The sequence below is a fragment of the Clinocottus analis genome, unplaced genomic scaffold, assembly GCF_023055335.1.
Source record: "Clinocottus analis isolate CAN_PGR_092001 unplaced genomic scaffold, fCliAna1.0.p SCAF_15, whole genome shotgun sequence".
Taxonomy (NCBI): domain Eukaryota; kingdom Metazoa; phylum Chordata; class Actinopteri; order Perciformes; family Cottidae; genus Clinocottus; species Clinocottus analis.
Window position 1 is genome coordinate 6,049,580 of NW_027175876.1, and position 27,966 is coordinate 6,077,545.

General features: G+C 41.3%; 3 protein-coding genes across 6 annotated transcripts in view; 1 reads left to right on the top strand and 2 right to left on the bottom strand.

Annotated features, from left to right (window-relative positions):
* The window catches only part of wasf1 (WASP family member 1), a 52,144-nt gene extending 45,056 nt beyond the window's left edge, over nt 1–7,088 (bottom strand). For 2 of the 4 annotated variants that reach the window (XM_068576662.1, XM_068576663.1), the window contains exon 1: nt 6,635–7,020. The gene's annotated coding sequence lies outside the window, so the exon portion shown is untranslated. The other 2 variants (XM_068576661.1, XM_068576660.1) reach the window with 2 other exon arrangements.
* A 513-nt stretch (nt 7,089–7,601) lies between these two features.
* cdc40 (cell division cycle 40 homolog (S. cerevisiae)) lies at nt 7,602–23,247 on the top strand. Its single transcript, XM_068577131.1, has 15 exons — nt 7,602–7,801; nt 8,212–8,298; nt 8,840–8,969; nt 9,084–9,170; nt 9,313–9,452; nt 9,702–9,798; nt 10,126–10,265; nt 11,489–11,563; nt 11,819–11,864; nt 13,920–14,021; nt 15,579–15,694; nt 16,743–16,876; nt 19,912–19,988; nt 21,998–22,142; nt 22,658–23,247. Exons 1-15 carry the CDS (start codon nt 7,610–7,612, stop codon nt 22,833–22,835), a joined length of 1,746 nt encoding a protein of 581 aa, XP_068433232.1. The 5' UTR covers nt 7,602–7,609; the 3' UTR covers nt 22,836–23,247.
* Nucleotides 23,248–23,633: 386 nt separating this feature from the next.
* The window catches only part of mettl24 (methyltransferase like 24), a 29,382-nt gene continuing 25,049 nt past the window's right edge, over nt 23,634–27,966 (bottom strand). The window contains exon 5 of the mRNA XM_068577132.1: nt 23,634–24,551. Coding sequence (XP_068433233.1) covers nt 24,234–24,551 — 318 coding nt within the window. The 3' untranslated portion in view covers nt 23,634–24,233. The remainder of the gene's footprint in view (nt 24,552–27,966) is intronic.

Below are 27,966 nucleotides of genomic sequence, written 5' to 3' on the forward strand. Positions count from 1 at the left end.
ATGTGTGTGTTTCACCACAATCTACCCTACACATTCACATAATGATGATATGAGAACTTGAAAAAAAGGTTACATATTAATTTCAGCAAGTACCCACTTAATTAATTGTTAGTCTGTTTTCCATTTTAGTGTCCTGCAGTAGCTCTTCGCTGGTTTATCAAAATAAAACAGTCGGGTGTCAAGAGGACGATGGTTCGCCATTACATCTCGCTGGCTGGCTATGCAGCACGAGCGATAAAGAAGATGCAGAGAGATACACATGTAAGCTTCTGCATACACACATGAGCACAGGCACGCACTAATGCACACACTAATGCACACACTAATGCACACACTGCTCCACATCAAGGACAAAAAGATAAAACCTTTGGCCACTGCCAGAGAAAAGAAAAATGACCATTATCTATAGAAAGAACTCATGTATCAACGTAACTGAGTGCAAATGTATTATTATCATGTTATATAATAAGAGCCTAGGCACACACCAAGCTGTGAGCATGTCTATAAATAAATAGAAAATTCAGTCAAGGACAGCTCTGTCTCAGATTATTTCCCCTACCTTCATGTTTGGCTTTGTTTTCATCATTGCCATTTTAACATTGTTTAGAAAGACTTGAGGGTAGATAAACACAAACAACGAACACACCAATGTCTTTACATTTCCTCACACCACTGAATGGAAGAGGAAGAAGACAGTATTTTATATTTCACTGAACCACAACCTTCACTGACTGTCTATTTTTAGCAGATGCTTCTCTCACCAGTAGTAATTTCCTCACCTCTATCTGACCTCTGATTTGTTCTGGTGAACTGCCCACATTGCTGTATGATGATCATCAATAACAAAGAGGAAGTGATTGCTGAGTAAGACTGTTTAAAGGGGGTTCTCTTGCTGAGAACGTAAGTGAACTTGGCATCATTCTGATGCTAACCATCAAAAGACAAAAGGAAAGCGAGCTTGCTTCCACTTCCACTTCCGATCTTCTGAAATGGAAAAGAAGGGTACACTCGCAGCCCCTGCTGGGCTTTCATCCAGCACAAATCAGACGAGCCTTGTGCTTGAGGCTCACACGATTGCAAAGTGGAACTGGATCCTCGCTGTGAGCTGTAAATGAACAGCCAAATATTGGCTCCTAATTGAAGGCAGCAGTGGTCTGTGTGCATAGGCACCCCTGCTGTAAAATTGTGGACAAACACACTGGGACACTAAAAGGCTACTTCCCCTTGTGCTCCCCTTCTCTTTTCTCAGCACTTTGTTCCCTTCAGCATCCCTTTATAAGCCGCGGCCTGGTCTTGTCCTTCTTGTAAAGGCTATTTTTATAACGTTTCTGTTTAGTTTTTCCATGGTAGAGAAACCTGACAATGAAAATAGGAGCAAGTGTGTGAACCGAAACAGCAGTCTTGAGCTAGATATAAAGCAAAAATAAGTGTGTGGTACGAATTGATTATGTGCCCGAAACCAAACCCTATTGCATCTTTTATTTTCTACTTTGTTCTTGTCTCTAATCCTTCACTGTCTTCCCCTCTCTACGTCTTCCTTGCTACTCCTAACCAGGGCAGGGAGAGGAACTGAGAAGAATGTGTGCTTATGAAAATCCTAATGAAAATGCAGCGTGTCTGTAATTAAATACGGACGTCTCCGTTCTGACACGAGGGATCCGAGCTGCGGACTGGATAAATAGGCATCGCCTCCCATTTCTCGAGCCTCCATCAATCATCACACACCATCACCAGGACCAGTGTCGTGGCCATTCCAGCTCAATAAGAGCCCATCAGAGAAACGGCGAGACTGAAATAATGGAAATCAATGGAGAGTAAAGGAGAGCCTAGATATTCAAAAGGGGAGACAAGGGAAGAAAAAAAAGAAATACACTGTGTTGTTTTGCCCATTATGGTGGAGTTCACTGTTTTGCCTAACTTTGCATATTCAGATCTAGTCAAATATACGCATGCGCTCCGAGTACAGCTGCAGAGCTCATTTTGATCTCAGTTGGCGGCATTTAGAGCTAGATTATGCACAGGAGGACAGAAATACACTGTGACCTACAAGTGCAGGGACATTACATTGTTTTGCTAATATAAACACTGAGAAAACCCAAACCGTGGACATTGTAAACACACAAACACACAGCGGCGCACACACACTGTCAGTGCTCGGACCAACAACTACTGAGGGGAGCTTTGTGTCCAATTCACTCTTGGAACAGACCACGGCTGCTTTGTGTTGAGAGAGGTATCAGACTACATTAACCATCAAAACATACACATGACACCTGGGGAGGGGCCTCAACAGTCCATAGTTCATCCTATTGTGAAGCTCATTTTGGCTTACAGCTGAGATAATAGGCCAGGTCAGTTACAGGACACCATGGTGCTCCATTTCCCAAATACCTGGCTATTACTAACGAATTGTTAGGGCTTCTTTCTTCAGTGAGCAAGAAACCCCCATGAGACCACGGGGAAAGAGTCATCTGGTAACAATATATAAAGTCAATGTTGCAGGGTTTAATCGTTTTTCTCCCTTCTTATTTTATGTTAAGTTATCTGCTCAAAACCACATTTAGACTGTAATAACCCGAAACTTCTCAACCTAAGCAAATACATGTATTTTTAAAGCTGGGAAGCATGCGCATACCATTTTGCCCAGCTGCAAATTGGCACATACAAAAAGCCAGGCTGAACATCACAAAAGCAAGACAAATCCTTTCAAAAAGTCATCAGAGCCTAAAGTGATGTAGCGGGTGACAGCACTCTTGCATGTATTCGAAGGCAGCAGTTGTGGACTAACTAGTTGGCAGCAGAGCTGTTGCATTACGGCGACTAAGGGACTTGCTGCTGAGATATGGAGACAAACAGACAACGCAAATACAACGCAAGTGACGAGGAGACGAGGAAAATGACTGCTGGCTGTACTTTTGACTTGAGACAGAGAGCGAGAGAGGGAGAGAGCGAGCGAGAGGGAGCGAGAGGGGGAGGACAAAAATAATAGAAGAGGGCAGCTCTAGATGAAGCTCAGTTCCCGCAGTTGAGTAGGGGCGGCTCAAAGCTGAGATGGGGCTTTTGTGTTTTTGCCCTTTTGGCAGAGACACAGTACGACAGGTCTATTTCAGAGATATCCCGTCAACTCCCTGAGAGAACCTGTCAACACCCTCTCTTCCCCTGGGTGACGGTGAGAGAATGAAGCAGAGAGGCTGAAAAAGCCCAAGTGGCAACTATAAGAGAGACGAGAGAAAAGATTAGGTGGGTAAAAGGTGACCGGGCACGACAAGGAGAGTGGGAAGAAGTAAAAAAGGTACTAGGGATAGTGCAACACCTTTCTGTATGAGAGCTTAGTGATATGCAGAAGACAACTTTCAAATAATGTTTTTTTCGGATCTTCACAGAAAAATAAATGGCTTCTCAAAAGGTGTTTGAGATTCTACAAAGTATTGACTTTAGTTTCCCCTCCCTCCTTTCAACATCAGTATCTGCTCAAAAATATAGTTTTACTTTTGTTCCAAAGCAAGATATTTAAAACAAATCTGATGCTTCTACAAGACAGAATATGTCATGCTTAGGCCCACGATGACAACTCCTATCCCTGAAGTTGTAAGAGAAGAGCAGTAGAACATGCAGGAAAGAAGAAAAGACACAGAATAGTCAGTGTAATCTCTGTCTGGGAGACATAAAGTCCCTGCGAAGGATGGACAGATATACGCACAAAACAGGGAAGGAGGTGGTGGCAGTAAGACACAAGGAGCACCAGTCAGACCGGCTAACTGAGCCCTGGTGTCCCTCTGTCAGGCCAGTTCAGACCAGGCACAGAGGCAGTATTATAGAGACGTGGGCCTGGCCAAGAGGAAGAACAATAGCGGCTGTGTGTTGGGGCCTCTGGAGCATCCTAACAGCTGAGAGATGGGAGGTCTGTCTGTGGTCTCACTAAATGGCAAGTTAAGGGGCATTCCACACACAAACACACACACACACACACACACACACACACACACACACACACACACACACACACACACACACACACACACACACACACACACACACATGCTTTTTCTCTCTGTCTTTCCCAGAATTCCTAGCCCACCTTCTTCCCACCTCCTACCAGGCAGCCATCACTCATGTTACTTACTCTCATCTTTTGCCGTTCTCTACACTCTCTTTCATTATGCCCTATGCTATTCTGTGTGTATTCCAATCACCCCTCACCACCTCTACTGAGAAAGACAAAAGAGTGCTACAGAGAGAGAGAGAGAGAGAGAGAGAGGGAGAGAGAGAGGGAGAGAGAGAGAGAGAGAGAGAGAGAGAGAGAGAAAGAGAGAGATATTCTTCTTGCTAGCATGAGAAAGCCAAAGACTGGCAAAGGATCAGAGCAATGTCAACAAATAAGAGAGGTCCAAAAGCCTCCGCGGGATGCGTGCCAAAGCTCTTCTATCACGGGGGCCTCTGAAACTCAGGGAAAAACACAAGCAAACGGCAAACTGTGCAGGAATGTTATCCCTCGCAGCAACGGGTTCACATGCAGCATCAGATAAAACAATGGCAATATGTTCTGCTCTATTTTGGGAACACACCTGTAGGTGAGGCCATTTGTCAGGTAAACCGAGCACTATTTAGATGCATGTATCAACGAGCAGGTTATGTGGATAGACCCCCCCCCCCGCCCTCCAACCCGCAAACTCTGCTTCTTTTCACCTGTGTTTAATGTTTCCCTGCAAGCTTAAAAATATACCACAGATAAAAACAAAACCGCGGGAGATAACCCTCTTGGGAGAGAACTTGCTTAAAACAAAACAGGAGCAGGGGTTTGAGGCTACAGCAGGCAAACTTCAGCATACATCCACTCAGAGCAGAGCCACAGTGATGTTGATCACTGGTTCTATTATGCACACATATATGATATTCCTCTGAACGGTTGTGAAACCTGGCATACAGCTTCCACTTAGTCACGTGATTTATCAATCTGCAACGGTGGAATCCAAACTAACAGCTGCAAGAGCTCTGGGACTATTTTGTCCATGGAGTCGGAGCTGCTTTCACATATAGGAACCTATATATTTTCTATATGATTAATCTTGGTTTATCTGGGAGTAGTTCACATTTATTACAGATTACATGTATCAAAATGTTCATGATTTAAATGAAGTTATCGAATGTGACCTCTAATCTAATCATAAAATATATTCTCTCTACATTTCATTGAACCGTGGTCACATTTCATTGAACAGTGTAGGTGTACGTGGCTTATTTTAGTTTTTAAGAGTCAGCTCTTTCTGTTCGTTGATATTGACATGGTGTCCGCCGTCTAGACTTAAAGACTTTTCTCTTGAGAGACAATAAAGATCAGATTGTTTAACATCATGATAAAGTAATCCAATAAAAGAAATCCTTCAGCTTGTGCACATCACATGCAGCCACTGCAACCCGCATTGTGTCTCTTGTGTATCATTGTTAGGCCTACATTTTAATGTAATTTTAATGCATCAGAGGTATAAACAGACCCCACTGGTACTGCCAAAAGCAGCAGCCAACTCAGAGTGTACATAGACTTTTATCAATGGCTCTGCAGCCGATATTTCATTCATCACCAACTGCAGAACTTCACACAAATTTCCACTGCAGGCTGCTTTCACTCTCTCTTACACAACTTTACTGTACTTTGGCTGCTTGCTTTTTACTGTAGACAAAAGTCTTTCCTGCAGCATCTTAAGACTCTCTCCTTAGATTAGGTTTAAATGGACAGGCTGCAGAAAAGATGGTCAGTATTTCCACCACACAACACCTCACGAGCTGTTCTCCTGTAACGCCACGAATATATCCAAGCCCTCACCAAAATATGAACGCTGATCAGACACAGACACTGTGTCCACGTTTCTCGCTGCACTTGAAGTAGTACAAAGAAGGTTTCCAATTTCACAAAGCATGATTTTCACTGGGCTGAAGGCTACCATCCCCCATGACTGCAAACCAAGCTCGGCTGGAACAGACCCCAGATCCTCTCCGAGGCAAGTCAATGTGGGGAAATTAAATCACGTCGCGCTGCTGCCAGCGGTTCGCCTAACCACACTGTACCAAAAACCTGCAACTCCACAACCCGATACCGAATACACATACTTTTTTTTTAAGGTGACATATGTGGCATGTTTCTAAACCGTTAAATAATTAGCGGGGACACATATTTGCTCTCCGGGTTTCTCAACAACGTGATATTTCTCCGACTGGAGATGTCAAGACGCTGCCGCGCAAGCTCCTGCAGATGTGGAGCTTTGCAATGAATCACCCTGCAAGCGGTCCCGTTACAAATGCCTCGTTCATTTATCCATCGCTCAACATACACTTTTAACGTTTTTAATACATTTTTTTTAAAAAGGGATCACTTTGGAGTCCGGACGTTGTCAACACTGTCACATTTGTCACCTGTGTGTACTGGGTTAATGGGGTAGAACAGAGATGGCCAGGCAGTGTTGAATTACCAAGACCGTTATCAGTCGAGCAGCTCCGGGGTTAAGTGTAATGTTACAACATGGTGACTTGGTTTTAAAAGGCACTTGGTTGCTGCTGTGCTGGGATGCAATAACGTTCCTAAAGTCACATTTTCAAGTTAAAAGAAAGCGACTTCGCCACACAGTGCGCCAATAATTACCTGATACGTTTCTTTAACAAACAATAAAAATCCTTTTTATATTCTTCCCATCCTCACTGATCAGCAGAGCGTGCCACTGTGTCCAAGAATTTAAATCCCCGGGATTGGATCCATGATTGTACTGTCTCTGATATCAAACGTACTCCTGGTGGAAGAGGCGGCGGCGGAGGAGAAGAATCCAGCCACCTTTTTTCCAAAGGGAATCTCGGGGTGGATATTGGCAGAATTGGCATCCACCCTGGTCCCAGTCGAGCTCAACAACAGGTTTCGTGGCAAAATAGTATCCGTCAGTTTTGCTCATATGCGACAAAGACGTTCTCTCCGAAGCAACGAGCGCGAACGGACGTTTATTCGCAGGAAAATGTCCCCGTTATAACCGGCGATAATGGTACTTACCACTCTATTGTTGGGGCGCGAGAGAGCTCGTTCCATGCAACTGCTGCTGTGCTCGTGGGAGACTCGCGGGAGAACGTGCACGCTCGCTGTAATGGCTAGTTATCTCAGGCCGTCATTTTGTGACGTCTAATCCATCTGAGAGATTTGATTGATGGGATTATTCCAACCCCCACTGTACATACAAATCATACAATTACACAATTAATCGATCCTCTGCGCTATTTGATCATCATATGGACTACCTTACAAAATGCATTACATAAAGGTCAAGGACAATACTGACGGTGAAGATTATGTGGTGCTCAGATATTCAATTATTATAAATACGCACACACACACACGTATATTCAGATTATATTGACTAAACCTCAGCTAATGTCTGACATTATGGCACGTCATGGCTAATTCGTCGTGGCTAATAATAATAATACAAATATTATGTAATTGTAACGTTACTCTAAAAATCTCCATACCATATATTTATATTTCACATTTAATATCAAGTAATGAGTGTAATAGCGTTTTTAGGTCACAACGGAAGTCTTCCCTCCTCTTTCCGGCAAATTCACAACATCCAAGATGTCTGCCATAGTGGATTCCCTCGTTTCGTACGATAGCGACTCGGATTCGGATAACGAGTCAACGTCTAAAACCGATGTTGAGATGGTGGACCCCATTGACCCGGACGCCACGGCTCACCTTAAACCTCTTAGTTCTGTTCCCACGATGACTGTAGCTGTTCTTAATTCTGCTCCGGAGGTCGCTGTTAAGGTAAGCTAACCAGGCTAACCAACGTTAGCTTAACGTGACATTGTTAAAGTTGGATCATGTGAATCCGCTCTGTGCTTACACGTATCGGGGACACGTACAGTTTCATTTGATATCGGGGGGTACAACATGAGTCATTTTATTTGGTGTGTAAAGTTAACTATTTTAACGTTATCGAACAAAAGTAGGAAGGTTTAGCGGGACACTGCGTGTTGAGAAGAGGAGGGTGTTGCGTTAGCTGGCCAGCTAACATGTTAACGTGATTTCAAAGAATAACCAACGAGTTGGCAAAAAACACACGTTGTCGATGTGGTCTTAACTTAGTTTTTTAAAATTGTATTTAATATATATGTATTGTGTTGCGAGTCAAACAGTGAGAGTATGTTCTCTGATTTGTGCATCTTACCTTTTAGGAGGCTGTTGAGACTGGCACACACCTGGACCCTTCATTGAAAGAAGTCACCTTTAACCCCACTTTTGAAACCTTGTTTGCACCAGAGGTAAGTTTCAGAATTACTGAGTGAAATATATAGCGCAAGAGCACAATGAGACGTTTTGTACACTAAATATGTTTTTTTTCTTCTTGTTTTAGAAGGCTTACGTGATACTTACTTTAGTAGAGTTAATTTAAATGATGAATGCCTTTAATTTTAGCTGCTCTGCAATCACACACACACATGAGCAATCATCATCTCATTCTCAATCATTTCTTGTGAGTTGATATTTTAACTTCCTCTTTTTTTAAATATACCATTGAGGTTTTTTGTCGAAACAAAAAATTACATCCATACAACCAGCTTTTATCCAAATACTGTTGCCTCAAATGGAATACAATACTGTAATTTACCATTGGATTTAATCTCGTTCTTAGTACCTATTCATTTATCCACCTGTTACCAGCAGTGGACCAGCCAGGCACCTGCCTCCTTAAAGAATCACAAATGCATAAAATCATAAATTGATCAAAGTTGCAGAATAAATGTAGGCACAATGAAAGTTAATTTATATTGTCATTCATGATTTTGTATTTCTTCTTTTCAGTTGGGGCCAATAAACCCATTTAAAAGCCAGCAGATGGCTGCCCCCAGAAACATGTTATCTGGCTATGCAGAACCTGCTCACCTCAACGACTTCATGTTTGAACAGCAAAGGAGGACCTTCCATACTTATGGTAAACTCATCTGTGACCTGTGTGGTGGATTGAAATTATGCAGTTGATGTATTCCTATTCCTCCTCTGTACCTTGAATTTGACCGTTTACCAACTATCCCCACTCTGCTGATAGGTTATGCTTTAGATCCATCTGTTGACACACACCAGGTATCCTCTATTAGCTACATTGGCGCAGTGGATGAGGCTGAGAAAAATAAAGGTAATCCATCAGCACACCTTAATTCCAGTTGTTTGTCTGCATCTGGCTGGATCAATCAGACTTTATTTAGTATGTCTTACAATGCATGAAGTATTGTTTATGGGCGTTTCAAAAGTATAATGTCTACTGCCTCTTCATTCAGGGCTAACTGTGTTTGAGACCGGACAGAAGAAGACGGAGAAAAGGAAAAAGATCAAAGGTGGAGATGCAGGAGATATGGACAACTTCCTTGGACCATGGGCCAAATATCTAGATGAGAAAGATTCGGCCAAACCATCAGAGGTACTGTGTTCAATATATTATAGAAACTATTCTGGGTGAGTGTTTGAGTAGTAGTACTTTATAGGGTAGTAAATCAAGGACATGCATCATCATCCAGGTTCAAGCCATAATGATTGCTGTTCATCAATATGACAGATAAATTGTCTCTCACTAATATGGTTAATCTATGTCTAAGGCCTTTTTTTTTTTTATGCGCTCAGAGAAAATGTTTTAGCTAATTATTGGATTGTGCTTAATTTTATTTTACAGGAAGAGCAGAAGGAGCTGGATGAGATCACAGCCAAGCGGCAGAAGAAAGGAAAGAATGAGGAAGAGGCTCCTGCAGAAGAGAAAACCGTTCTCCATGGTACCGTGGACCTCTTGTATTTTTGTTAGACATTTGACACTCATTATAATAATTTACTGAAGTTTGTATTGTGCGTAAAAAATGCACAGTATTTCTTTTGAGAGTGGACGTCATTTTTGAAGGACCTGTAAACATTGAGATGGAAACTTTAGTCAACTTTGATCCTATCACACAATCTTCCAAAGCAGATGAAATTTCTTTTGAATTTCTATTGAATGATTTATTGTCGCCTGAGGGCAGCTGACAGTTCTGTGTGCTTCAAAAACGTATATCCAGATTCTACAGGATTGTTTTTTTACAATATTTTGTCCTTATTTCTCTCCCCAGTTAAAGACATGTATGATTACCAGGGCAGGTCCTACCTCCACGTCCCACAGGATGTGGGTATCAACCTGCGCTCTGCAGATGCTCCAGACAAATGTTACCTGCCTAAGAAACAGATTCATGTCTGGTCTGGACACACCAAGGTCAGTGGCAAAGACATTGATTTTTTTTGCTCCTGTGTGTGCACATGGATTGCCCCTTTATGTACAAGTTAATACATCTTGCTGCTCTATTATTCATGCAAGCTCTGCTGATAGTAAGTATTATAGGTTTTTAATTATTCTGAAGTGCAAAATGAGCTTAGGTGTTTGTGTAAAAAAAAGAGAAAATTCCATTATGCAGTCCTTGTTCAAATTTGTAAGGAAGTCAATAACTGTCTCCTGGGTGCTTCTGAATAAAATTATAACACAGTTGTATGTTGTATACGAGCTGCTCGTCCCTGACAAAGCCCAGGTTTTTCTGTCTCATTCAAAACATCGTCATTATAATTGAAATATAAAGGCACCATGTTATTCCGAGAGATCTGATTCAAGCTTCAGATCTGCCGGTGTGCTTCGGGGAGTGAAAAATCAGTCAACTTTTAAATTGGCTCCTATCCGCTTTGTGCAGGAAGTTACAGGCTTCAGACTCTCATTTGAAATACAAAGAGGTTTGAAAAGATAATAAGTTTATGGAATTGCTGATGTCGAGATAATAGATGGAGGATGGCACATGCTGTGTCACAAATGTTTTATGACACATTTGGGGAAAATTTGGAACTTTCTATAACTATTACAGAGGCAGCTGTAATTGTCTGGACACACAATTATCTGCCCTGTGTATTATGAAGCAGCTGATGTCTCCCCTTAAGTAACTGATTTAATTCAATAGCCTGGTAATGTTTAAATATAGTACTTTATAAGGTAAATATGCATATGTAGTGAAGCCCTTTCGTTAAACATTAGAGTAAAAATAATAACTTTGAAGTGGCCCACTGATACAAAAATTGATATAATATCATATAGTATAATATCGTATAGTAATTTTCTTCTTAGTGTTGCTATTAATCGGCAGACATGCACCGATTCTAAGATTTTGAAAAATGCGGCTCTTTGGCATTATATTGTCATAAAGAACAGTCTAATGTGAACTTATCCACAGATGTTTATATAGTTTATGAAATGTTTGTTAAAACACAAGTGTTCAATTCTGCACTGTAAAACCTGCTGTTTGTAGTAAAAGTTTAGAGATTGGCTACCCGAAAATGCAATGCAAGATTTGTGTAAAAAAGTATTGCCGAACAGCATATTTGCTTGGACCTGGACTATTGGTTAGCATATTCATGATTAGGGGAAATCCATATTAATTTCTCCTCTATGTGTTCCAGGGTGTCAGTGCCATCAGACTATTTCCGAGCTCTGGTCATCTTCTGCTCTCCTCCTCCATGGATTGTAAAATCAAGGTAAATAATCCCAGTTTCGTCCCATGAAAGACAACACAGAAGCTAATGAATGAATTTATCCCCACTATTGTGTTTTTAAAATATTCAGTTTGTTTAATTTATGATTTGCTGGTAACATTGTCAGCTTTGAATTTAAATTTGTTATTATACAGCACTGTTTTTGAGAAGATTCAAAGCTAATCAACTTTGTGCATTTATTCTACTGTCTTATTTTAACCTAGTATTGAGTCTTTGCTAATCTTTTTCTCTCCACAGCTGTGGGAGGTGTACGGTGAGAGGAGGTGTGTACGGACATTTATTGGTAAGTGAGGTTACATTTTGATTTGAACTTTAATAAATTTTAATAATTAATTGTATGAAAGGTAACACAATTTCAGGAAAGTAATTTTATAAACCACAATGGATCATCAGCAAACATGAAAAATGCTGACATGAAATATGCTTACGGTCTAGAATGCATGCAGGCGTTTGGGAAATGCACGGCAGAGAGACTGTAAGCTCTACAACACTAATGACCTGTCTACTGACCATTAACAGAAAGTAAAGGGATTTTTTTTTTTCAAGAGTAGATGGGGTCTTTGGGGTTTAGCTAATGTGTTCAGGTCACTTTCGCTCCTCCCAGAGACGGCACATTGTCAGAATAATGATTGTTTGCAGCCGTGGTTCTGCTTGTCAGCTCCTTCACAGAATATGCATAATTCAGCAGCTCGGGGGCCGAAGGGAACAAGGGGCAGGGGAGGGCACAAGACACGGAGAGGAGCTGGCATATCGGAAGAGAGAAGACAGCTTATGCTGGAGTAAACTGACAGAGAGCGACTGGCTGTGGGCTTGATGAGTTGGAGCAGCACCAGAGAATTAGATGATGATAGTCATTTCTTTTCCTTAGAGTAGGTTTAGATAAGCATGTGGCTGTGTTTTAGAGAGTATATTCGATTTACATTTGGTTGCTGTGCCCTTAGTTTCATTATCTGCTGTTTGGTTTATTCAGTTGTGTACCACAACAGTATAATACATTATTCTGTTGGGTTTCCTTTATTTGTTCTCTAGGGTGTTGAAATGTATTGTTTTCTTTGTTTGCAGATGTATTTGGATGGATGACTTTCAGTTCTTTAGAAAAGTGCACCTAATGTGTTTCGCAATATAAATAGAGCTGCAGAAATTAATCGATTTATTGTCCACTATTACTATTTGAATAATTGATTCATAGATATAAGTCATTTTTAAAGTGGAAAAAAGATTCCAGCTTTGTAAATGTGATCTGTCCTGATTTTTATTTTTTTGCGTTTTGGGCCTTTTGAGGATATTATCTTGGGCTTTTGGAACAACATTAGTCGTATAGAATTTTATAGACTAAACAATTCTCGTTTGATTGAGAAGATCATCGAAAGCTGGATTGATAATGAATATAATCAGTTGCAGCCCAAAATATGAAGCTTTCTTCACTGCTTTTCCTTGTTTTATGTATTTCTCTTCTAAATGTATTGTAATGTTGGTTGCTGTCTGGAGTTAAATCTTACAATGTAAGAAGTATCTTACGTTCGTGAGAATTATCAAGTAAAAAAAAGAACAGTTAATGCAGCAAGCATTAGCTTGGGGGATGTGCATGATAAGCATGCATATCATTATGGATGCATCTTCATGTTTGAATGCCGTCTTAGAAAAACTGCATATTTGAGCAACATTTTTTTATTGTTATTTGACCTTTTATGTAACCAGATAAAATCAGTTGAGAACCAATTCTTATTTACAATGATGTGCCCTGCTTTCAGTAGTTTGTGTATCTGTGTTTTGCAGTTCACACAGACTTACATTAAAAGGCTCTCTTGCAGCAGCGCGAGTGCCATTTGGTTTGCCTGCACGCCGTGTTCGAGCAGGCAAGCACTTAGCCTCAGTCGGCTCTGTTATCGCTGTGGAAACAATGTGCCCCTGATAAAAGCCAGTTTAACAAGGGAGGCATCTGTGTGCGCTGAGCCCACAGGGACCTCGTGCATCACCTGCACTGCATAGGTAAAGCCAAAAGGGGGTTGCATAAATTGGGATTCTGAATCAAAAAGGAGAAGGTAGAGAACAGTTAAAAAGACAGATAAAGCATGTCATTTTCTTTTTTCTTTTTCGTCCTCTTTCCTTTCAAGCCCATTTTAAGATTCCATTTTCCTTGTCTCGCACAACACACGTCCTCTTTCTTCCTAAACAGTCCTTATTTTCCTTAACTAGATTTTATATTCTTCAAATTATTGGCTTTCAAAGAAAGAAAGGCGGCTGGGTTATAATCGCGGGGGGACATATTGAATTAGTCTCTTGTAAGTTTGTTTTTTATTTGTTTGTAATATGTGTACATTTACTCTGCTAATGTTAGGCCACAGCAAAGCTGTGCGAGACATTTGCTACAACAACAGTGGGACGAAGTTCCTCAGCGCTGCCTACGACCGGTACCTCAAACTCTGGGACACTGAAACAGGTAGGCTGTACCTCACTGATGTCAACAGACTATTTTCTAAAGTTATGCACGTGACTTGCTGTTGATTCTTAACAATTACTGGATCATGGGAAACCCACGCACTTCTTCAGTATGTCTATTTTAGTGTCTTGGTAACTGTGTGTATGGGAGTACATAATAACACTCTGCAGTGCAGTCATATATAACCTTGATCTCGCAAACCATCAGAACTGTGAATAACAGCACAGACCTTGGCTTCTTTCTGTCATTTTTCTTTTAATCAGTCATTTCTCTGCAGAGCAAGCGTTTTTCTCGAAGGTCAAAAATACATTTCTGCCTCGTTATTAGTCATTCGTCATTTACACAGGTTATTTAATTGTACTCCCACTTTCAGAATTGATTAATTATTATCATTGTTCAACAAATCCTAGCTTCTCAGATTTGAAGACTTGCTGGTCACTATTTTCTAACATTTTAGATAGTAAACAGTTGATTGAGAAAAATAAACTGCAGATTGAAAACATTTTTTATTTTAAGCCTTAATTGTCAATTGCTTTGAAATATTTTGATCAGTAATCATCCCCAATGTGTTTAATACAGCAGCCAATTTAACATATAAACATTATGTTTTTTAAGATGAAGTCGAGTCTCACAATTCCACAGCACTGCAAACCATTTCTTTATGAATATAATCAACACCTGTGACACATTCTGATTATGTAGGGCTGACATAGTGATACTTCACAAAACAGCTGGGTTATACTTATCAAATGCGGTTGTATCCATATCTGATCATTTCATTTTGTGACGGTATTGTGTGTTTCATTTCAGTACAGGAATTGTGTTAAATGAATGCTACTTTCAATGTAGCCCTGCCTCATTTAAGAGAGGCTGCAAACGTTGATCACGCCATTGAATTAGTAAATAATCTGTCATATCTATAAAAGAATGACTCGATGCAACCAAATGGCTAATAATGTGTCGATGTGAGCGGTTGTCAAAATGTTGGGTCCCTGCCTCATGGTTACCTATTGTCTTCCCTATTGCTCATCTCAATTTTGCCCTCTCAACACAAGATTGCCAATCCAGCAGAGGGCAGAAAAGAGTTGAATCCCCCACTTGTTGTCAATAGATGCCCTTTGGAGCCACATCATCCAAATATTTGTGTTACTTAACTGACTACACCCTTACAATTTGTTTCCACCAGATGTTGTGTTTTTTAGTCTGCAACAGTTGTTTATTTGCTGCAGTGGTACATAACAGGGATGTAGGGTGTATTTATTAGTATTCCATTCTAGATTTGTCCCAGATCAACACTGGATTTAATTCAGAAATTATGCCGGTGAAAAGTCTCTATTCTTATCGAAAGGGCCTCTTGGTGTTGCTTTCTTTTCTAAATTATTCTTCCCTCAGCTCTAGCAGTGGTCGTGGTATACTTCCTGTGGGGATTCACCTCTGCTGAATGAATAGAGAAACATTGAAATTTCCGTGTTATGGCTGAGCCGTCGCTGCCTGGCTCTTGAGAAGCCACCGAGGATTATTATGGAGCGCTGACTTTCATTGTTCCTCCCTCCACAGGCCAGTGTATCTCCCGCTTCACCAACAGGAAGGTACCGTACTGCGTCAAATTCAACCCTGATGAGGAAAAACAGAGCCTTTTCGTGGCCGGCATGTCCGATAAGAAGATAGTTCAGGTAAAGTTGTCATGTGCCGCATTGCAAGAATTTCAATTTTCGCTTGCACAATCACTTCAAGTGGTGTCTCCTCCTGACCAAGCAGATGCACACATGCATTTCTGTGCATTCCCCCTGTGCCCACAGGAGCATGAAATACTCTCCCTTCTCCTCCTCTGGCGCTGGTGTGTGTAGTTGTGTGCTTGTGGCTTGAAGTTCAGTGGCTGACAGGATTAGAGCAAGTCATTAATCATGGGTAGCATTTGGATGGAAGAGAGGCAAAGAGAACAATCTGTGTTAAAAGTAAGAACTCCATAACATTATATTTCTCAATTTAGGAACACTGAACTCCTACAGATAAAAAATTGAGAGATTGTCATCCAATTTGCAAAAATGATATTATTTTTCCACAATTCCTAACCATCAAGTTTGGGACTAACTGACATTTTACTCTTGGAATTGTCATTTAATTAAATATGTGAACATGTTGATATAATGGGCACAAAGTTTGTTGACTAATTGTTTGATGAACAGTACTCACTATCACAATGTCTGGCACAATAATGAGGGTTAGTACTAAATCATGCAGCTCCCTTCAGGATTTTGAGAACAGATGGCTGCCCCCGTGAGCAGCCGAAAGCTAATTAGCCAAAAAAAAGGGCATCAATTGAATGTAAAAATTGTTTGGACAGAAATGCATCCTTTTCATTCGGAGACATGGGTCCGTTTCTATGTGATTTCCTTTGCTTTCCATTTAGATGTGTGCATAATGTTTTCCAAATAAATTGCTTGTTTGGTAGCTAATCGGTGTCATTACTCCCACTGCAAAATTTTGAATTGCTCTTCAGTGACTGCCAAATTACTTTCTTTCAGATTTTAGTTTCAATGTTTGTTTTTGGTAAATCAGCACTCCACAAAAGTATGGAAATGTGCAGTGAAACCAGTTTGATGGGACGTTGTGACTCTTAATTTGAATATCTCTCTTTCTTTTGGCTTGCCTTGTCAGAGATAAATGTCTTTACCTCCTCTCTGTCTGTTTTCCTCTCTGCACCGTATGTCCTTCTCTCAGTGGGACATCAGGACCGGTGAGGTTGTTCAGGAGTACGACCGTCACCTGGGAGCCGTCAACACCATCACTTTTGTTGATGAGAACCGTCGGTTTGTGAGCACATCGGACGACAAGAGTCTTCGAGTTTGGGAGTGGTAAGTACAAACCAAAACCTGATACATTAATGCAGTGTTTTGAAATAATGGCATTGTATTTTTGAGCAATGCAAATAACCCCCGATATTTAGTAAGACGACTGCTGCGTCTGGCTGAAATTCATCAACGGTATAAATGTGAAAAAACAAACACTATATCATCAGTGTATCGCGCTGCCTTCTAATAACTCTCCAGCACTCTAGACAGCACTCGAGATGACCCTATCTTGGACAAAGCTCAGCCAGCTGCGCTACTAATCAGCGCTGAGTCATGGCCTCTGCCATAATGTGCCTGCTTTACATGCATCTGTTGCACCGGGAGTTTCTTTTTCCCTCTGGAACAACATTGTACGTTGACAGTGCTCCAGCAGTATCCTTCTGTGAGCTTGGCCCATGTTGCCAATTGTCATATTTAACAAATGAGTATCTTGAAACGGTTCCACACATTAAATAATTAGAAGAGAGATGCTGGATCACTGGCAGGTTAGATAAAAACTTAAATTTGAAAAACTTAATTTTCGTTGAAATTACAAAAACCCCACTTGAACTTGTGTTTTTAACAAAATCATGTTCACTGTTTAGCGCAAGCTTATTTGCTTTAAGGTATTATCATTGCATGTCCTACTGCAGTTTTTGCCCAAACAAGAGACCACTATCGGCACATTTTACGCTATGAAAAGTCAGACCATGCTGCATTACCAGTTTCAGCGAGTTGTGCCGAGTCACGTCTGAATTTTCTCCTTGAAAAAATGTCGAAAGCTTGAAGTTTATCTCCTGCGACCCCATCCTTTCCTGCTTCATAATACTGGCTTTTGATTATTTTTTTTTGTGAAGAATTTAAAGTGTATCACATGTTTATCACCTCATTAGTGGAGCTTTGTTAGCATGTCTTCAATAAGACACGTCAACTAATACTGTGGGGAGGCGTTCATTCTGCAATAACAAGGGAGACTTTTGTTATAATTAATGTGAAGAATATTAGAAATAAAATATTTGCTTTGATGCACCAAATCAAACCGAATGAAGCCAAGCACACGTGGCTGTGTAAAAGGGGCTTGGGAGTGACATACCACTTAGCCAGAGGTGCTGGCCAGCTGCAAAACAGAAGCTTCCATTGGAATTTGGAAGGGGTTGTCTTTAACTCAAGGATGAACGTTTGTGTATTTTTTCTTTATTTTTTTCCCATGAACTTTTTTAGTGGAGCGTGGGAGCAAATGGGCGAGTGGTATGCTCGGCCAAAGAGTGGCTTTGCTGTCCCTCTTTCTCCCACGGATAACACCTGGCTCTCTCTCAGCTTTTGCTAACCCCTCTTGTGAGAGCTCCTACATGGCAGCATTAAGGCTGAATTTAACTGTCTCGTATCTCCTAATAGAAGCAAAGATGGGCAGACGCTTGTTTAGGATTAAGATTTTGAGGCAGCAAATCTACAAGTAATTCACAAGTGCTATTCAAGTGCCATCCTTTTCCCAAATGTGCTCAAGTTTTCTGGAGAGACCATCTTGTCTGTCGCAGAGGTTCATCATCGGGGAGCAGAGAGTTGCTTTAAGTGTTGGAGGAGGATTACAATCAATATGAGATGTGCCAACTGGGAGAATTAGCACTTGATCACAAAGATATCGTTCAGAGAGCGACGTAAATGGGCTTAGAGAGACATTTGGGACGATTATGGACTGTTTAAGGAAAAAGATATTCATGAAAGATTAAGAATGGTGGAGACAAAGCAAAGGACTTTGTTGGTATGTCTGCTGTGTCATCAAAGTGCTCTCCAGCCTGACTTAGAAGGAATAACAACCTCCCTGCCAACACAAATATAACATTATTTAAGTATTTGGTCAGTAATGACTATGCCGTGGCAATCATTTATATAAAACAAATAGTAAACGTTATCTTTTGTCAATAGTGATTATGTTTTGTTAAATGCTCTTTTCACATTAGTTCCAAATACCAAACAGAGACTATCTGTTTTATTTCCCCCAATAGAAGCGAAGAAAAGTTCTTATTTCTGTCTTGATGGTTTTTTCATGCAGGCTGTTTACACAACGTAACCTCAACCTCAATGCAGATGACATGTCTGAGAAACTAAAGTTCACATAAAAATAAAAAAATGCTGCTGGTCCTTGTCATAGTCCCTTATCTTGATCGATGCGAAATACCATAAACAACAACCAATCATCTATTTTTCATGAATATCCCCAGTGTGTGTATGGATTGTTTGTCAGCTGTTTTCCTTTCTCCTTCTCCCGTCACTCTCCAGACAACAGAACATTCACGCTGGTTATTTCTGGAGCTCAGCAGAAGAGATCTGATGGCTTTCTTTTCTTTTCAGAGTTTAGCTTGACATGTCTGCAGACATTTGCTCTGACAAACCCTAGCTCTACTTCAATATCTAGTTTGTGTACAAGGGTTTGCATTTCTCATTAAACTTCTGTCTTTAGCTCTTCGAAGCCCATCTTTGGTCTTGTGCCTGTGCACAAACACAGTGCGATCACTTTGAACCAGCTGGTTCTCATCTGAAACGGAGACGTGGCTTTAGTTTAAGCAGAAAGCACTATGAGAACAGGGCACTTACTTGATGCAGACACACGCAGTTTGAAGGCAGAAAGACATATTAGTCAGTCATTTCTTCAGTTTGCAGAATGTGTCACAGGTCTCTCTCTCATACAGAGGAAAAAGAGGAAATTGTCCTCCTGGCAGGCACGCTGCACTGTAGATTTGAATGACCTTCTGCAGACCCCTTAAAATCAACAAGCCCAGCTTCCTATCGCTCCAAAAGCAGATAGAGCAGAGCATAAGGAGGGTTGGGGAGGATTAATAAATAATTGGATGGCGGTACAGTCTGCGGTGGAGCATCAAACGATCCTTTCAGAGTGGTGATCTGGCCTAATTTTTTTTCTTCATGGCTGTTTTCTTGAACAAACTTCAGCTTGGTGAATGTTTTTCTTCCGAGTAGTTTGTGCTTTGAGGCTGCACAGGTTGACCCCCCCTCTAGCATTTAACCCCTTTTCAAGTGTTCTCACTGTGCTTTTTCTTTTTCAGGGACATCCCTGTGGACTTCAAGTACATCGCTGAGCCCAGTATGCACTCAATGCCAGCTGTGACGCTGTCTCCCAACGGTGAGTAGCCACATCACAGATAAACTCCAGGGGACACAGGACAGAGTACTTTGGGGAGCAAAAACCCATATTGCCAGATTGAAGTTGATTTCAGTTTCATACTTTCCTATGTTGGTCATCACTCAAAAGATTAAAAACGAGGCCTGCTCTGTGTCTTCCCAGTAAATGTATGTGTGGGGCTGTCCAGATACAGTCATCAGGATCAGGCTCAGTCCTGACATTTGTGATAGATGGATAGATGGCGGCTCTCTAAAGTCCGATCCATCTCCAATCCTTTGTTGGCTCTGGGGAAACCAGCTGCCAAAGACGGCCCATTAAGCTCTGTTAAAACACTATAACGTCCGCTTACTGCGCAGTAGTGTGAGGGAGTGAACTGTAGAGCACCAGCAGTTTTGAAATTGATGGCATGTCACAGAGGGATGAGGGAAGATACAATGGCTAAAAAAGACACCAGCTGGTTCCTTTCATTTCAGTGATACTTCTCTGTTGACGTTAATGTTCAAGCTTGAGATGAAAAGACGTCTCCTCCCCCCCCCCCCCTCCTTCCAATAATCCTCAAATACACAAAAAATCTTCAGACATTTTCCAGAATAATATAGAAAATCGCCAAATACAAGCTGTTTTATACCAATAGTTTGACATTTCCCATAATATGCCTATTCACTTTCTCACAGAGTTAACTGCGTAAACATCACTCTCATATCTGTGTGGTAACTATGAAGAAGACACCTCAAGACTATTTGCTTAGCGTGACTCAAGGCAAAGAAAACTGCTACCGTGCCTCTATAAAAGGTTTGGAGTCTTTTCGTCATTGTGTTAAGACAAAGGCTGGCTCGTAGCTCACCTCACGGCTACCGCTTTGTGTTTTTACAATACATTTACAATATTACCGGACAGCAGAATTGACAGTTTTCTTTGATGTGAGTGGAAGATGTAAAGAAGTCGCTTACTGACACAGTAGCCATGTGTTGTGGAGCAACACATCTAAAATAATACAAGAATGAATTCCTCTTCAAATGTCAGGCTCCGTTTGAATCAGGCTTTCCCTGTTGCACTCCATCGGCTTCAGCCACCATCAAACTCATCGTCTGTTCCTTCCCTCTCTTCCTACTTTAATTTCTCCCTTTCATCCTCTCCCTGGTCTCTTCCTTGCTTTGGGCAGCGTTCTTATTGGTGCCAACATGGTTTGTTTCTCTTGAACATGTAAATAATGAATGCACTCACAGTGGGAGACCACTCTCGCCCGTAAATGGCACCCAGCCCCCCTTTTGGCATAGCAACCACAGCCTCTCTGATTTTCTCCTCTGCCCCGTTTCTCGCCATCTTAACGAAAGAGACAGAGCTGCTGAACTCAGCCAAGTTGTTTTTTTTATTCTCTTGCGTGTATTGCATTTGGCAGTTGTGGACAAGTGTCTTTTTAATTTGTTTTGTGAGGGAGAATGTAAAAACACACACTCCAAGACCAGATCTTGTTCTCTCACCACATTAATAACTTCCATCATGTTTCCTTTGAAGAAGAAGTGCAGTGAGTCGTGTAATGCTTTGACACTGAAGCAGCGCCTGTTATCGCTGTGTGGTGACTTTGAGCCTGTAGCGGTGTCAGAAGCTGCAGCGCTCTGCAGAGTACATCTTAGAAGAGCAGTCGCTGATAAAAAGCCTCTTTATTTTTTAAATTGTCTCCATCTTTTCATTTTAATGATGGCAGAATTGTGAGTTTGCAGAGTGTCATCCTCTCAAACTCAAATTTACACATGTTTGTTTGATTTCTGTGTCCATGATGTATATTTCCACCAAATGCCGTGTACCTGTAACATTTGACTCTACGCGGGTTCAGCGCATACCAACAGCAGTGGCGAGCAGCATCAAGAAACCACAGTGGCTGCGAGTTAAATGTTTGGCTTTATCATGCTAATGAGACAAACTAGTGAGCTAATGTTCTCTGATTACTTTAGAGCACCATTTAAGATTAGCTGTTAGCTTCATGTTGTTTTCTTGTTTCTTACCCCTAGGTAAATGGCTAGCGTGCCAGTCGATGGACAACCAGATTCTGATCTTTGGAGCCCAAAACCGCTTCAGACTGAACAAGAAGAAAGTCTTCAAAGGACACATGGTGGCTGGCTACGCCTGCCAAGTGGACTTCTCCCCAGACATGAGGTAAGCCTTTACTTTGGAGGGGATTAGTAGGGCAACTGAGAATCTCGCAGCCGGATAATTTAGAATAGTTGATTTGTAGGAAAATATGCGACAGAATTGCAGGTAAGTCATCCGTTTCTTTGAGAACAGGTTGAGAACTGCCTCGGGGAGTGGAAAGTGTAACGGTGAGATAACATTATGTAGGTACCCAGTGTCCTAAAAGGCATCGGTTGAGGACAAGCTGTAGAGATTCAGGTTATCTAATGTATAAATTCCACAATCAGAGCTAACCGGGACAGTCTAGAAATTTAATTTTAGCCAAAAACGTTTCCGCTCTCTTCTCACCCGCCACCCACATTTGTGAGTAGACGCTCCAACCACCTTTCAGTATCCATAGCAACACTGTAACTCCTGGCTAGACTAAATGCCAAATAATCCGACCTTTTGGCTGGTGAAGTGGAAACAGAAGTCATTTTTAGAAAAATGCAAATCCATCCATCCTTTTTTTTGTTGTTGACTGTTTTCTTTTCTTCCAGCTATGTGGTGTCAGGCGATGCCGATGGAAAGCTGAACATTTGGGATTGGAAGACCACTAAGCTCTACCACCGGATCAAGGCTCACGACAAGGTGTGCATCAGCGCACTCTGGCACCCGCATGAAACCTCCAAGGTCATCACATGCGGTTGGGATGGTCAAATCAAACTCTGGGACTAGATGCGTCCTGGTATGTGTGTCTGTCTGGGGAGAGGGTTCTGCGAGACGGTGAGAAGAACTGAACTGGTTCAGTGTAGAGAGACGGAAAGGGACTGATGGTCCCATTTAGGTTTGATGAAATACAAAGTGAAAGCCACGGGACTGGTATCCAGTCCTATTGTTGCAATGTATTTTTGTATCCTGCCGTGAGAGTAAAAATATGTATTATCTGTTCAAAGATGACCACACACACACATTTTTGAAATAGTTGCAAACGGCATATTAGCGGGAACCATGTCATTTTTTAAAAAATGTTTTGTTATTTCAATTTACAATTTTCTGTGTAGTGTACCTTCTGTAATCTTTGGTAACGAATCTTCATTTTCAATTATGTGACCATCCCATTGTTGAAATAAATATTTTGTAAATTTCACCTCCAAAAGAAAGTGATGCATTGTTTTCTCAAAGTGTTTTTTCGCCCATAGTTCAACACAAAATGGGGGAGAAATTGTATTTCTTTTGTTTCTCTCTTAGTTTCTTTTCAATGTCAACAAATTAAGGAGAAGCTTGTATAGCGACACACACACTGAGGGACATCATTCTCTGCTCGGGCAGAATTTAGTCCCTTACATTTTGACATGGATAATAGTTTGCTGCTATATTAATGGTCTGAACTGTTATTGGATCATTTTGGTATGATTTAGTTGTCAGTCCAGTGCTGTTTTCAGATAATTTTGTTAGTAAAATTCCTGTGCAGCAGAGATAGCATAACAAGGCCAACACTGGAGGAGTAAAAGAACTGACAGTTACACAAAATGCTTCTTTATGTGGATCCTAATATTTTTTATTATAAAAAAAACAATAAAACAATTGGAGTAAAGCTTTTTTTTTTTGTCTTATTCCCACACACTTGCCCACACAGCCGCCTTCCTACAGCCAACAAACACTGAACCAATCCAGACACATCAGTTCATGTTCTGTTGAGCGATTTGTGCCAACTATTGTAATCTGGAAAGGTTGTCTAACATCAAGTTGGATGACTGGCGGTGAGCCGAGCTCCGACAGGGCCTTGAAGGACGGAGGCCTCTGGGACTCGAGCAGCTGACCTGCAGCCAACAACACCGCCACTCTGAGGTAGAACACAGAGAGCCTCTGGAGGCGATTTCCTCTGCCCCGCGACACGGCTGAGGTTATTACAGGCCAGGAGAGGAAGAGCAGGAGGATAAGCCTGAGCAGGGATTCCAGCTGTACAGAAAAGGTTAGACAAGATAAGAGAAGTCTGTCCGGGGGACAACTGTGCTCCAACAAGAATTTGTGCTTTGATTTCAAAACTCCATGTTGGGGGGTGGAAAAAAAAAACAACGTGCATTTCCATTCAGAATCTGTTCCAGCCGAGATAACGGTTCAGTCCGACTTCCCTCAAGGCTTCCACTCTGTGTTCACCCAGCTCAGGGTGTAAGCGCTGCTGGCGTTCAGGACATTCTTATGCAGAAAGAGGTGAGGTTTGGCTGGGTCGCTGTTGACGTGGAAGAGGCGGAAGTTGGCCTGCTCCAGTTCCTTGAGTAAGCTGAACCAGTACCGCACCACGGAGGGGTCATCGCCGGCCACCTCGAAGCCCGCCCAGTGAAGGTGAAGCTCCAGCAGCAGCTGACCCACGGAGTCCAGAACTCCTTCCAGGACCAAGTTCTCCAAAATCTTCCACTCTGCGCTCTCCATATCTGCCTTCAGTACATCCACCTAAATCAAGGAGGGGTGGGGGGGGGAAGAGAAACACATTGAATGTTTTTTCCACTTCAGGTGATAAATCAGTTCTTTTATAACACTGGAATGACACTAAACTGTGTGGAATTATTGAACGCAAAAGCTATTAACGGATGAAAAGGAGGAAGCGAAGCTTGGCCTTTGTTCTTGCTTTAGCGTTTGCTGATGATGGATTGAGCGAGAGAGCAGCCTGACAAGGCTCGTGTGTCGGAGCATAGAGACGACGCTTCATAAGATGAATGTTAATAGCACCCTTAGGTCATATTCATGTGAGGAGACTTGTGCATTCCCAAAGTTTAATGCACATCCTCAGGATCTTAGGATTCCTCTAAGTCTTCTGGATTACTAAAGATGTCCATTGTCTGACCTTTATGTCCTTAAAGTCGTTGGATCCCAATGTCTCAGTTAACATCCTCCGCTCGTATATCATGTAGTCACTAAATAAGTAGCGATAAGACCTGGAGAGATATTTAGATTACAAGACCAATCAGAAAGAGGCCCGGGGTAATGTGTAGTCAAGGATTATTACATTAGAGATAACATGAGATAGTAGTTGCCGGATATTCATAGTGCGCCATCTTTTTTTTTTAATTGTGGGAAACGCTCACATATCTGCAACTAAACTGAACATCATCTGTCGCTATCTGACAGCGCGAGTATTAAAGTGACCAGGAAATTCCTTTACAACAGCTACACAATTCCCAGCCCTCATTAGTGAACAAGCCTCTGAAATTCTCAAAAAGCAGCGATCTGTGGAGGAAGACGCCAAATGTCCTCTATTCTCCCCGCGGGCCTCGAAGCACTCGGAGCAGAGAGATGTTGCTTAATTGGACAGAAACCTCCTGAAGGAAAGTGATATGGCATCATCAAGAGGTGATATATTAACTTTGTCTCAGAGGAGATTGGGTTGTATAATGTGTCATGCTGTCTGTGTGTGTTTGTCTTTATTTGATGTTATTTTAGAGCATGCGGCTTTTTTCGGTCTCGCTTTTTTTTTTTTTTTACATCAATTATCTGTCTGCCTCAACGGTCCCTCGTCCAATGCTTTCAGTATTAAGGTACAAGCCCCTGTGCACGCGCAGTGGTCCAGAACCTTGTGGCTGGAGCGCAAAGGCACGTGTTTGAGGTCAAAACCTAAAACACAATTAGGCTGGACGTTCATCTCCTGTTTTGGCGGAATAGTTTGAGTCAGCGGCTCGCTTTGTCCAAAGCTTCCTAAAAAAATGTCTAGCATCTCTAAAGATTATTAATTAAGAAAACATAACTTCTGTATTTTATTCCCACAAAGACAAGTTTAACAATAGCAATGGCTTTTTTGAATTGTTATGCTGAAGTGATGTATTTTTGTTGTTGTTGGGTAAACGAGAAGTTAGACTCACACTGGTTCCCTTGACAAAAAAAAAAGCCAATTGTATTTTTCCATTGCCTTTTGGATTGTTACAGCAATTATTTACTTATAAATCAATTATTCATGAAACAAAAACATGTTTTGTTCAGCAGGATAATCTTCACAAATGAACTTGACTTTTATCAATCAATCTGTATGTTCCATATTTATATATTGCAGTTCCACTTGACACGTTATTTTCTGTATTGGTACGTACTACTATTGCACTTCTGGTTGGATGCTAAACTGCATTTCGTTGCTCTGTACTTATGTAATGACAATAAAGTTAAATCTAATCTAATCCAAATGATTTTAAACGTGGCTGCAATCTCCAGATGTAAAAAGCTACATTAGGCTGTAGATGATCTGCACCACGGCCTCATGAGTGGGAGTGTACACAACGAGGCTGTAAAACCAGATTAGTCAGCATTATGATGTTATGTAATCTCATTTAGACTCTTGTTAGCGGCCGCCTGTTTTTAAAAAACATGTAAAAGCTTCAAAATTCCCGAGAGGGATATTATCTGTTGTATTTTATTTCCTAGAACAAAACACAACAATCTGTGAAGCCTGCGTTAACTACAGACTTTATTTCAGGCATCTCACCAATGCTCCATCCACAACCTCACTGACTTTGACAGCAGGAAAACCAGAAGTGTGTACAGGAGAACTCTTTCCTGGGTTTTGGACTCGTTCCTGCAGCTCTCAAGTTGACAGAAAGCTGTTGTGAAACCAACCTGCAGATACCGACTCCTAGCCAGGAAATTGTGATTTGTATTTTTTTTTTTGTACTTTTGAATTAAGCCATGCTATCTGTTTCCCCGTGTTTATTGCAGACACGTGTGTGTGTGTGTGTGTGTGTGTGTGTGTGTGTGTGTGTGTGTGTGTGTGTGTGTGTGTGTGACATATGTGCGTATATACACATGTACATATGGTTATTTCCACAAATTGAAAGGGTTTTTATTTTGATGGAGGCACAGATGACATACTGAACACACACGTTTCTCGAACAATAGGTTCCTCTGGGCTCATTTTGAACTGCGAAAAGACACAATAATTCTGTACTTCTGATAAATTCAAAAACCAAATTGCACTCTCTACATTAATATAGCTGATCAGCCCCACTGTGTGTCCTCTTTATAATATTTAAAGCACAGCGTCTCTGCACTCTGCTGAGGTTTTAATGTCAGAGTGCTGCAAACTTCTTCCCCAATGGGCAAATATTTCCTCTCCTCTCTCTAAGTGCCTCACTCACACAGCATGTGCTCAAAATACACATAGTAATTATTTCAGCAAAGCATCCTCACGATTAGGCAGCATTTTGGGAAACATCTTAATTTCGAGACTCTTTTGATGAAAAGTCTGAGTCTTTATAAACAAACAAGTTTGAGAAAATAACTTTGGCTTGTTGATTGGTCGGAAATGTGTTTATTTCATGGAGAGCAGATCCGAGCTATTAACAAGACTCTTATTTAAAGTCTCTTTTTGTTCCACACGATTTAGTCTTGTCACTATAATTCAACTGTTCTCACTTGTAAACCAGAGAGACAAACACTGCAGCTTACGTGACCTTTATTATTGTGTTGTGTGTGCTTTCATTAGTGAACCTGCCACAAGAGAGCAGATCACAAAAGAAGACATTTAATTACACATCCGAGAGGTTTGCTGATTCTGTGCTTTTGGACGCACCTTAGCAGCAACGCTGACATCCAGGCAGAGCCTCCGAGGCATCTGAAGAGTAACAATAGAAGCTGTTTGTACACTTACCTGTGCATTCTGTTTGCAATTTTTATTTTGTGCTTTTACTTCATGAGCAGCTCGACCGTAGCTAAAGCCTCAGATAAAGAGGTTTTCACCAATTTCATTTACAGACAGTCAAGGTTCTCAGATGATGTATCCTACATTTCCTGCCAAACTTGTATCCTAAAATCTAATTTGTCCAAAACTTTGGTTTACAACTAGATACCAGCCAAATGAGGACATTTCCATCAGGATCCATTGTAC

What these genes read in the sequence shown, in the direction of transcription:
- cdc40 (XM_068577131.1), top strand. Translation starts at nt 7,610, where the DNA reads ATGTCTGCCATAGTGGATTCCCTCGTTTCGTACGATAGCGACTCGGAT. An exon ending in GAGGACCTTCCATACTTATG is followed by an intron (nt 8,970 to 9,083) that starts GTAAACTCATCT and finishes CTCTGCTGATAG; the next exon opens with GTTATGCTTTAGATCCATCT. An exon ending in GACTTCTCCCCAGACATGAG is followed by an intron (nt 22,143 to 22,657) that starts GTAAGCCTTTAC and finishes CTTTTCTTCCAG; the next exon opens with CTATGTGGTGTCAGGCGATG.